The sequence below is a fragment of the Chaetodon trifascialis genome, chromosome 20 (assembly GCF_039877785.1).
Source record: "Chaetodon trifascialis isolate fChaTrf1 chromosome 20, fChaTrf1.hap1, whole genome shotgun sequence".
NCBI classification, from domain to species: Eukaryota; Metazoa; Chordata; class Actinopteri; order Chaetodontiformes; family Chaetodontidae; genus Chaetodon; species Chaetodon trifascialis.
This window is the reverse complement of record NC_092075.1, coordinates 10,845,386-10,857,459: the sequence shown is the minus strand read 5'-3', so window position 1 is coordinate 10,857,459 and position 12,074 is coordinate 10,845,386. Positions and strand designations below refer to the sequence as shown.

The following is a 12,074-nucleotide window of genomic DNA, read 5'->3' as shown; positions in this document are numbered from 1 at the left end:
GTGGGAACAGTAGCAGCAGCACAAACAGGCATGATGAACAGTCTCTGTCTGGCCTCCGGCAGGACTCACTGCCCTCTCTTTCACTCCAGCACCACTTGTTCCACATGAGCGTCCATCTCCATTACTGTTTGGATATTTGCTCAGTATGTTCTCAATAGTGAAAGGAAACTTTTGTCTCTCCATCCCGATCAGTCCATCCAACGCCAAAGAAATTCCAGTTAAACACAAGCAGTGATTATAACGGGAAATTGACACGCAACACTTTTCGATAGTTCAGGCTCAGCTGCTCTTCTGCTTCTCTCTCTACAACAGCATGTCAGGCCCTTATAGTGAAATTGGGAGGCAAAAAAAATAGTAAAACCATAATCCCCCCTATGGACCAGACACATAAAACGGTTGAAACTTAATTCCTAGCTAATCTGGCCAGTTTTGTGAAGAGGTTAGGGAGGACGGCAGATTCAGTTAATCTTGCTTCATTCCTTTCTCTAAAAGAAATCAGATTTCACTGCATAAAATGAGAAGTGGAGAGCTCCTAAGATCCTTATTGTTGAGGTTTTAGAGAAAAGGGGATTGCTTGGTATTAGAAACCTGGATTTAAAGATGAACGTTTTTGGTGTGGCCAGAGCCTTGTGTATGCTGAATTTGAGGATTAGCTCTTAAATTTATTTCATAATGTCACCTTCCTATTTGGTGTTATCAACAAATGATCTTGTGCATATCAGAGGATGTGTTCAGGAAATGACACAATGCGAGGCAGCACTGACAACAACAATGTATAATAATTACACACAGTAATTAGGCAGTGGCAGATGAATGAATGACTCATTTTGCCAGTGACGTGTGGTGGCACTAATAGATTTGTATGCATTATTCAAAACACAAATGGCAAGAGTAAATTCAGAAAAAAGCGTCCCTTCCTGTGGTTTGTATTCGCAGTCGTGCATCATGTGTCTTATCTGTGTGCTGCAGTCTTTCAGCCTCACTTCTCTGATAATGTGCACAGCTGAGGTGAAGCTATTACAGGTTAAATTCGTACCCCCCAACAAATCCTGTGATTTCATACAAGGCAATACACCTTTTTTTTTCTTAACCAGAGAATTAATGGATTTCCACAATCTGTCTTAAGCTCCTCTTATAAGGGCTTTTGAAAACAGATAACAATAAACACCATCCCATCCCTTTCACTTGGGTTTAATAGCACCCAGACTGTTGATGTATAGTTTGCGGAGCATGTGAGATCGCTATCTGCAGTTATTGTGGTTCTCAATAGAAGGAATTGTCCCACTTCCACATTGGTTCAAACAGTTCAAAATTCATTACCAGGGATTAGAATGATAAAGGTTCATTTTGTTGTTGTAGGAGCAATATTTGGTACATGAGGTAAAGTAAAGAAAAGCCACCACTGCCCCATCGCTGATTGAGTTTTTCTAGATTTTTAAGGAGCTGCTTGGACCACTAGCTTCAATTTAAAGTGATTTTTACCTGAAAATGTTATCAATGGCAGAAATGGCTGCATTCACCACCTATGATTTTACAAGGCCCGCCTCTACTTTTCAAATACACAAGCTGAAGTGGCAAATAAGGGGCAAATGGACAACTGTGATTTACTTTATTCTGTCATTCTCCAGAAACAGAGGTCAATCAAACATCAGCTCAGCTAGTGACAAAAAAGCATGTCAATATGAGGACGAGGCTGAAAAAGACATTATATTTGCTTCTCTGCCTTATCAGGACATCATGCTGCATTAAGAAGACAGTCATTTCTGGAAAATATAACATGATTATGATGAAGATTAATTGTTCTGATGGTGCTTATTCCCATACAATTGTCATCGGCTGATATTTCCTTTTGGTTGTTGGGCTCAGACATTTTAAATGGGGATTCAAATCGCAGATCAGTACAATTCAGAACACGAATGATAACGAACACGAATCAAATCAACACAGTTCAGACAGGAAACATGGGACTGTTGATAAATGAGCAGAGAGCTCCACATGGCAGCAGACCATTCACGTGTGAAAAAGCTCAGTGTCTCTGTTCGCTGTTGGACCGGGGCCCAAAACCTCCTGGGGAATCGGAGATTGCAGCTGTGTGACCAGGAAATGCAGAGGATCAACCTCCCTCTCTGTGTTTGCTCCAGACTTGCTTGCATGTGAGCTTGTGCAGGCAAAACGCAGTGATTGTTCAAGGCTCAGGAAACACTTGTCAGATAGTGATACTCTGGGGACTTGAGAGGAATAAAGAAAACTGCTTCGTGTTTGCAGAAAACTACATATCCATTAGCTGTATAAATACAGATTTAATGTTTCCGTCTCCTTTTTTGTCTCACACGAGAAAATGAGCTCTGGGATCTCGTGTCACACTGCAGGCTTTCTCACTAAGGTGGTGTTGAACTCATAATGACCTTATTATTTAACAAAATATATTTCAAACTGACTTGATTACTGTAATGCACTATTTACTGGCCCCCTGAAAAACAAAAAGACTCTGAGACTAGACTCATTCAAAACTCTGCAGCTCAGTTATTAACCAGAGCCAGGAGGAGAGAGCACATTAGTCCAGTTTTAGCTGCTCTGCACTGGCTTCCTGTAGCATTCAGGATTGATTTTAAAGACCTCCTCCTTGTACACAAAGCCCTTAATGGGCTCGGACCAAGCTACATTGCTAACTCCCTTGTTCACAATTTGGCTTCAGGACCACTGCAATCTTCTGCTGCTGGTTTACTGGAGGTCAGCCAAAAGAAAAAATCAGGGATGCAGCCTTTGCATTTTTAAAAGAAAGCTAAAAACTTTACACTTTAGACTCTAACTAGCTCTGACTTCCTGATACAGGCCTGAAACTCTTATTTGATTTTATGCATTCTATGTACTTTATTTCTAATTTCTTACCATTATTCAGTGTTTTTATTTTCCATCTTGTGGCATCTTTATGCAGAGTTTACTGAGATGATGATGATTATGATGATTAAAGTATGTTTATGCTACAGAAAACTGAAATATACAAAGCACTCAATAGATATTCTATATAAACAGATACTTTTGAGACAAAGACTAACAGCCCCTCCCAAATGCCAGTACCAATATTTACATTATCAAAAGTTTGCTTCAGGTTGAATTTTCACACGACTATTACTACATCGCTTTAGGGGTCAAAGCCTCATGATTTTGTCTGTATAAACCATTTCAACACCCCAGTATGAGCAACAACAGATTCTGTAAAAGCCAGGTGTACAGAGGAGAAGTATAAAATTAAGACCATTTTAGCCTGTTTGTGCCTTTTATATTAGGACCATTATCACTCAGTGAACTACAAGCAGTTCAGATGAGACTGGGATCATGAAAGCAATCAAAAAGGTTCAAGAACAAAAAGCCTTATCACGAGGACCCCCAGATGTTCGTGCTGGGACCTCAGTTTGTTGCCCCCAAAAGCTGAAATGACCCCTGCCGCTCACATGTAACACAACATGAGTAAACCCCACAGCAGAGCAGGGCAGGCCAGCGCTGAGTCGTGCGCCCCCATGTGACAGAACACTTCAATGCCCACCTTTGAACGGCAGAGCGATACAGCGCGGCAGGCAGCCCGCTACTCGCGATAACTCGCGTTGGGGCAGCAGCTGGGCGGAAAAGGCGGGAGAAGACTGCCGCTTCCGCGTACGCGCAGCACAGATACAACAGTAGGGCAAAATGGACGATAAGTTAATATTGTCTGTATTTAATTATCCAGAGCTGTACAATGTCACTTTGCCGAATTACCGCTGCACAGAAAGTCGGGCAAATGCCTGGAAAAACATCAGTATCGTACTGGGTCTCCCATGTGAGTGTTTGGTTGTTTATTTTTGTTTTATCACAACTTTACTGCCAGTTATTATTTGCTTAGCCGATGTTGGACGTGGACGACTAAACAGAAATTAGAAAACATGACGTGTTTCTATGACATAGTGGTAGTTCACGTGTCCCTTGCAGGCGGTTTGTATGTTATTTTTTTATTTATCCGCGCGAGTACATCCCGGTGGTGTGGGTAGTCGCGCGCACCGTGCTAGCGGTAGCAGCCGCGGCTCGCACGCCGTAGGCCGCGCTGCACAGAACGGCACGGTCCAGCTCTTCCATTGCGCCGCCAGCCGCGTGTCCAACACGGCACGGCGGCAGAGGAAACACGCTGAGCGTCACGGACTCGCTGCGTTCACCGAGCCGCGTGCTTTCTCGTCTCGCTCGTTAACTGCGCGAGCGCCATCAAACCGAAAGCTTCTCGAAGTGTCGTGGAAGCGTCGGCGGCACGAGCAGCACGGTGTGTTGGATGAAACATGTCGAAGCCAGGGAGGCGGAGGGCCCCCGACAGAGATGGCATCAGGTGCGCGGAGTGATGGTCCATGATGGGGCGGCATGTAACGCTGACCGTGAACTAACCGTGACCTTCAGGCGAGTCGTGAAAATGACCAATTTAAAGCAAAACTAGCGCGAATAAGCTTTTACCTTTCATCGTATAACTTTCTAAACACTTAGAATTAAATACTAATGATTTACTTTCATTTTTACTTGGACAAAGTCGTGTTTTTGCTATATATTAATACACCATTATATACTGTACATACATTATACTGTCCACTTTATTAAGTACACCGACCTATACTATGAATGCAAGCCAATAGAGACAGATCAACCACAGATTCTGCATTCTGGAAGATTATAATGTTTTAGTTTTATTATAATTGTTGGGGCCACTGTATTGTTCACAGACAAGGAGCAGTGTAGTCAACATCAGAGCTGAAGCCATTAGTTGATTCATTTGTCAAGAGAAAATTAATCGGCTGTTATGATTATCATTTGATAATTTAAGTCATTTTCAAGGTAAAACACATCATACGTATTTGTTTCAACTTCTGTTGTGTGGATTAGCAGATTTTCTTCGTCTTATTGTCTTGAATATTGAATATATTTAGGTTTTTGACCATCAAAACAAGCAATTTGAGGATGTCACCATGGACTTCAGGAATGTAATTTCTGACATTTAATTAATTTAACAATTTAAAGCTAGAAAGGGGGATTTTTATGTGGTTTCATGCTCCTTACACTCTGATGTTTTTCTTTTCTAGCTGAGGAGTGTAAAAGGAAATGGAAGAACATGAGAGACAGGTACTTGAAAGAAGTCCGAATGGAGATCAAAAGCAAGAAGCAAGGAGAGATCGTGCAGAGTAGGTGGAAATACAGACAACTCATGAACTTCATTGCACCCTTCACTGGCTCCAGAAGTGGAGTGGCAGATATCTGTGGCAACAATGATGATGACCACGACAATCCTGACAACGAATCTGGCAGCGTGGAGGGAGACAACGCATCGTCAGAGTCAGCCAAGACGGCCCAGCCCATCGTGAAGGTCCCTGTGAGTGAACCTGACCTCAAACCCCAAGTCACGTTTGTGACGCAGCTCCCCTCAATGTCCCAAGACACACAGCTGGCTGTTCTGGCTAAAATGCCATCAGGCCCACAGATCAACCCCAACAGCAAAACTGGACGGAAACGGCGCCTAATGCAAGATTCTCTTTCTCTGTCTTCTTCTCAAACTGCACCGTCCCCCGCAAAATGGCTGGTCAAAGACAATGGCACCTCATTTCCCAACAGGCCACGGGATGAGGATGAACTGTTCCTGCTGAGCTTTGTACCTGCGCTGAAGCGGCTTCCTCCACAGAAAAGGTGTGAGACGAAGATAAAGATCCAGCAGATTATGTATGAGGCAGAGTTCAACGTTGCACAGCCAGAATCTCAAGAGAAACAGCCAAAACTAGAAATGCGGGAGTAGGCCAAGCTGACTTTTTCTTTTTTACTTCATTCTGTTTTCTAAAAACTCTTCCACAAAATGATCAAAATATCTATTTTTGCAGCACAGAGTGGTTGAGTTTGAAGTGCATCGCTTTTTCATATGGAATTATTGACATTGAAGAATTTTCTTTTCAACACATCTCAGTATTGAGCAAATGACTTTTTCCACACCGTTCTGGTTTGGTGTGTCTTGATTAGCGTATTTATTAGATGAGTAAAGCTTATGGCCCCAGTACATTCACACTTTAGTAATACAACAGGCATACTTTGGTTAACATCTTTTATTTACATAGTTTTACTGTCCATAGAGTGAATTCACATTTAGAAAAGTGGTTTCATGTTCAATCAACCAAACTTCATTTTCAGTCTGCAATAATCTACAGTATTTTACATTTAATTACAGTGAGAGAAAACAGCAAAAGAAAATCTGGAGAGGAACACTGTTTGATAAATTCACCTTTAAACATGCATCAACATACCTTTTTTCAATCTCATTGAAAATAAAGAGGACATGTCTGGCATTGTTTTGATTTCTCAAAACGTGTATGATTTTGGTACATTTTGCAGATGAGATGCACAGTTTTTAAGATCGGGTACAGCTGGATAAAAGAATAAACAATATTCTTAGTTCATCAGTGAACAGAGAAACAACAAGGAGGAGGCACATGCTAGTTTTCAGCATGCAACTCAGTAGGATTCTTTGCAACAATTAAAAAAAAAATAAAATACAAGCCTGTATGAATATGTCTCTTTACTGGAAGACATCTGACATGACAGTAGCAAAAGCACAGATGTAAATAATACAGAAATTTATGGCTCCCACTGTCACGACTTACTGGGACATAAAGCCATCGTTAATGTAATTAGCGACACCTGTGCTTTTCCTGCTACGGCAATAAGAGCAGGGCCAACGAACACTAAATTAATTTTCAATAAAAGTTACCCTAAAATTTTATAGGTGTCAAGTAGGGTAACGGGCTGAAAAGAAATAACCACATAAAACACAGGACTGGAAGTGTGATTGACGTTAATGAGTACAGAGCACCGGTGGTCTTATTTTGTTAAGCAGAGTCGAACTTTGAATACACTAACAGCAAAACAAAACAAAAAACAACAACAACAAAACAAACAGTTAAGTATGGGGTTCACCTTCAAAGCTGTTATACCACCAGTATCTTTATTTTGGGAAAAAAACTGCCTTATTCAAATATCTCTGTGTCAAGGAGAAACAAAAAAATAACGGAACCAAAAAAATATATAATAAAGGCAGAATCACAAACCATGATATCGGTTTTCCAATGCGTTTATGCAATCAGCAGCCAAAACATAATCACCAGGGCAACAAACAGGAAGAGTCGAGACAGAAACTGTTCGTCCGTGTGCTGTGGTGTCCCAGGGGCCGCTGTATGGGAAATTGTTTAAGAGAGCTTATTTGATATGTTCTTGACAAAAGACACAGAGTAGTCACGGTGAGGTGTGCAAAACATAAATACCTGGAGGAGGTCTTCCATCATTGATGTTAAAAGCTGTAGCAAAAATACCAAATGGAAAGGCACCGATTCCAAACGACATTTGGAAACCCCCGTCTCCAAAGCCAAACCCTTGAAAGCCCTGTGAAACATACATTTCATCATTAACATGAAGACACGTGTAGGTTCCCTGTCTGGCCATGTATTCACAGTATGTGTGGTACAGTTAAACACACAGCAAGTGAGATGTGATGCAACAGCCAGTGTAATTTGTGATCATTCTCTAGAGATGTCTCTGCATGTGCTGAGCACTTAGCATCTAATAGATCCCATTGGGAAATGTCCTTTTGTTAATGGATAAAGCACAGGTTAACACGACAGCACATGCATCATCCTGCGTAATGGTTTCATCATGAATGCAGCTGGCGTTGCATTGAAAATGACATAAAGCTGCCTGACATGTTTGGAACAAAGTTTGATCTGGCTCAAACTCGTGAAATCTGATATTTTGTTATTACCAAGCAAGTACATTTGTGCATTGTACTTACACCACGGTTTTCTGGCTCAGGCCTTTGACCTTGTGGTCGAGGGGGTGTTCTTTCTCTATAAAACAAAACACAGTTTGTAAAAGCCATCATCACACTGATATGCACCTTTTATACATCTACAAAATATTTAAAAAAGTCTAATTCTAAGTTATTACTCTGAACCAATGGTATTAAAGAAGGGATGACCAAATGTAAATTGAACATATTATCACTACTGAATCCTGGGGAGTATTGTGATTACACGATACATGAAGTTTAGATTCAGTCTGTGATACTAAACCAAGGTACCCACCTGGGGTCTTGTTGACCTGTGCTTCCCCGCCCATATAAGGGGATAACTTTGTCTCGGCTGATGCCAGCTTTACACACTGGACACACCTGTCTGTTGGGCCTGGTCTCCAGCCACTGCACAAATACAACGAGATATTAAAGACCTCACTGCATTAGTTAAACTCCACCAATAGCAATGCACTGACACTGCCACATGAAAGTAGTGAAAAAGGAGGAAACAGGTTGTTTCGGCTTACCTGATGCAAGCAAGGCCAACTGATCGAGAGGGGATGCACAGAAGATCAGAGTTGAGGTGTTGGGACAGGGAAGAGGTTTGATTAGTGAAACAACCTGCAAAATGTACATTTACCAAAAAATGGCATCCATATATCCTGTGTTCACAAATGAAAACAATTCATCACCTCACTGTCGAGGTCAGCAAGGTCAACAAGACAAAGGCTTCCTGCTTTGGGATTTATCTTATATTAATGAGTAACTAGAGAGGGTTCTGTGGAACTGACCAAGATGACAGAATCAAAACACGTTTGCTTACACACACACTTTGATACACAAGTCACCCACGCCTTGTATTTGGAGACTATACTTTTATATAATCAGGCATACACTTTTAAGTTTTATCATAGAAAGTTGGACAGCAATGACATTCGTGTAATAACTACTATTAACAAGCTTTGTTTTTAATTCTAGAGAGGCACTTTGACACAATATTTGAAATATGTATGCATTTTAGTAAGTGCCTCAGTGTAAAATAGGCTCTGTCTTACAGACGTGTCTGGTGGTCTTCAGTGTAAACCAACACTCTTTTACACCGTTACTGTCAGAGTTAAGATTTCAATAACATGAACAGTCAGATTAGTTAGACCGTGCTGGATCTGGACTGCCCTCCACCTGCCTGTGGCCTAAACGCCTTGGCTGAGGTGGGTTATAATCCAAAACTGTAAACATGAGTCTCAGACAGTTCTTACCAGAAGAGGTGTCCACACAGGCTGATCACTGCATCTTTGGCGGTGTCCAGACAAATATTACACTCGAAAGTGCTGTCCTGGTTGCCACCGTCGGCCGCAGTCGAGCTGCTGGATCCGGGACTTGGGTTCTCAGTGGCCGCAGTAGAGCCGGTGGCTGGCGGGGGGGCAGCGGTGGCCATTTAAAGATGGATACGCTCAACGAGAGGGTAGAGGTGGGGTGACTCCGCTGGCACCCAGCTCTTCACAATGCGGACATAGGCAACCCAGCGGGTGGGGGTTCGTAACTTGCAAAGAGGAGAAGACGACAGACTGACCGCGACACAAGTAACTCTCTTAAAGAGTGAAACCGAGTGGAATTGACCGCGTGCTAGCTATCGTTAGCTTCCATCTAAAAAAATCATTACTGAGTTGCTAACGTCAGCAAGCGAAGAAGACTGAGGGAAAAAAAACGGTTTTACTGTCTAACCGATGAAAGCGTTAATCAACACTCTCGTCAACAATGTTATTTACTTACTGAAGAGCAAAAAAAACTTGTTGAGAACTTCAGTAAATATGCAGCTGGTTGCATCACACATCCGCAGTACTGCTAACCGGAAGTAACGTTAAATCCTGGTGGATGTAGGGGGCGTGGTTAGCCCTTAAGATTTTCTTCCCTCATTGAGGTCTGTCAGGTGCCTACAACAGCCAATCAAGTATCGGTATCTTTTGAGACGTTGAATGGATTTTTTTTTTTAGCGCCTGTAAACATAACACTGACATATGACCATCTTAAAAATGTGAAACATTTTAGGAAACAGTTGTTTATTTACACATCCAGCAGACACATAGGGCTACATTGTCATTCATTCATAGTCATGTTCCTGTCCACCTGGCGAACGTAAATCCCATTGCATTTTGTCTTTTTTTTTTTTTTTTTTTTTACATTGTTTATATAAAAATATTAATAAGAGCAATAATAATAATGTGTTTTATTAAGTTACAAATATAACAGTATTATACAACAGCACTGCTTTCTTGTGAGGCTGAATTAAATCAATTCTGAAATTTATACAACTTTGCAGAATAAAGTTAAAGCAACATCAGAACGATTCATTTTGTTTACTGCCCTGTAGAAATGCTAAATATGCATCAATTTCTAGACAAAGACTGAAATTTAGGTATGTTTTTCAAGAACATTTAATAGAGGGCACATATTATACTTCATAGTTATCAATTTTATTAAATTCAAAATACTTCAAATCATCAAGCAAATTTGAGCTAGTTCACAGATGTGACAGCACACAAACAGACAAGGAATTCATCCACACTCCTGTAAAAATACAAAATATTTGACTGTCAAGATTGTTTTTGAAGTTGAAAGATGAAGCGCTCATCACTGATGGCAAAGATTTAAACTACATTTTTAATAACTTCCATTGACTTAGACTTTGAATGATTAAGACCACCTGTACGAAAATCCTCCGCCATTGCCTCCTCCATCCCTGATGTCAAAGAACGCTTTAGGGTTCGTTTAAAGTCATTACCGATGAACACATAGAGAAATGGGGATATGAGGCAGTTTGCTGCGGCCAGGGTGGCCCCCACCTTCAGGCCAGTTCGCAGCACATCCAGGCTGTGGTTCTCTAAGTCCAACTCTAAGAGAACAAAGCTATGATAGGGGACCCAGCAGAAGAAAAACGACAAGATGAGTGCTGCCATGACTTTGTAAGGCTTTGTTGACTTGAGGGTCAAACTTCTCAGCTTCACACCAAGCACAAAGCAGCAGAGCACAATCATTAGGAAAGGGATCAGGAACCCGCAGATGAAGCGAGTCAGTACCACGGCATTGTGTCTGGAATGGCTCATGTAACTGGTGTAGCACTGAATGACTGAGCCATGGACTTTGATTTGTCTGAAGATCAGCGAGGGTAACGTTAGCAGCGCAGAAAGGAGCCACATGAGGATAACAACTGCAAGCGCTTTGCGCACCGTCCGGTGGTTATGTGACCACACAGGAAACAAAATCATTACACAGCGATCAGTGCTGATCAGAACCAACAGAAACACACTGCTGTACATGTTGAGAAACAGGGCGGAGGAGGTCAGCTTGCACAAGGCCAGTCCGAAAGGCCAGTGTGAGGTGATCATGTAGAATACCTCCAGAGGCAAAAGGGCACAGAACAAGAAGTCTGAAATGGCCAGACTGATGTACCAGATGGTGATTACTGTTCTCTTCATTTTCCATCCACAGATCCACATCACCAATGAATTTCCACCAAGTCCAACAACAGATATAATGATATTGACTGCCACCAGGACATGCGTCACAGGAGTCTGAGCGGTACTGAAATTCAGTGTTCCATCTGTGGTGAAGTTGTTCTCAGTTTCATTGTCTGGAGTATAATCGTCATATTCTATATAATCCAAATCCATGCTGGTTACTTTTCCTGAAATACAGAGCACAGTGTCTGCCTTTAAAACACACACAAACATGGATGATTCTTAAAGTTCCTAATTCTAGAGAGAAAATACATTTTAGCTTTACATAAAACAGATAAAATGTCCTTAAGTACTCACGTTATGTCTCGACAGGGAGTCGATCACTATGATCTGCCTTCCTCCTGGGTCCCTTGCAACTGGATTCTACTTCTCACTTCTGTTTCCTGGCCGGTGTTGCTGTTGAAAGTGACAAATACATCAGACTTGACATGTCATGGAACAAATGACCGTCTGCCCACCTCTCACTCACCAAAAACATATTTCATGTATATGGGTGAGCTCTTCTTCAGACGTTTAAGAGAGGTGACTTGATCACTGAGGTTAAAATCCTTGCGAAAACAATTGTCTTCTCATGCTTTTAGGTGGACATGTCAAGTCTTACAACATCCTATAAAAAACTCTTGCAATCACACAGGAGATCCCCTTCAAACAACCATATAAAGAAGACAACTCGCATTTCTTAACCAGGGGTGTGACTGCAGACCATTTTACCAGAATTGCAGTATTTG

The 12,074-nt window shown here is 41.6% G+C and overlaps 3 protein-coding genes across 3 annotated transcripts; 1 reads left to right on the top strand and 2 right to left on the bottom strand.

The window, feature by feature from the left end:
- Window positions 1-3,629: 3,629 nt before the first annotated feature.
- Window positions 3,630-6,525, top strand: LOC139349193 (uncharacterized). Its single transcript, XM_070989775.1, has 2 exons — window positions 3,630-3,814; window positions 5,091-6,525. The coding sequence occupies exons 1-2, from the start codon at window positions 3,685-3,687 to the stop codon at window positions 5,792-5,794; spliced, it is 834 nt and encodes a 277-aa protein (XP_070845876.1). The 5' UTR covers window positions 3,630-3,684; the 3' UTR covers window positions 5,795-6,525.
- rnf185 (ring finger protein 185) lies at window positions 6,084-9,690 on the bottom strand. The gene is made up of 6 exons (XM_070989776.1): window positions 9,088-9,690; window positions 8,359-8,377; window positions 8,124-8,236; window positions 7,832-7,886; window positions 7,308-7,425; window positions 6,084-7,216 (listed from the first exon to the last, which is right to left on the bottom strand). Exons 1-6 carry the CDS (start codon window positions 9,264-9,266, stop codon window positions 7,119-7,121), a joined length of 582 nt encoding a protein of 193 aa, XP_070845877.1. The 5' UTR covers window positions 9,267-9,690; the 3' UTR covers window positions 6,084-7,118.
- A 744-nt stretch (window positions 9,691-10,434) lies between these two features.
- Window positions 10,435-11,725, bottom strand: LOC139348827 (chemerin-like receptor 1). Its single transcript, XM_070989186.1, has 2 exons — window positions 11,644-11,725; window positions 10,435-11,513 (listed from the first exon to the last, which is right to left on the bottom strand). The coding sequence occupies exon 2, from the start codon at window positions 11,497-11,499 to the stop codon at window positions 10,477-10,479; it is 1,023 nt and encodes a 340-aa protein (XP_070845287.1). The 5' UTR covers window positions 11,500-11,513; window positions 11,644-11,725; the 3' UTR covers window positions 10,435-10,476.
- Between the last annotated feature and the right edge of the window lie 349 nt (window positions 11,726-12,074).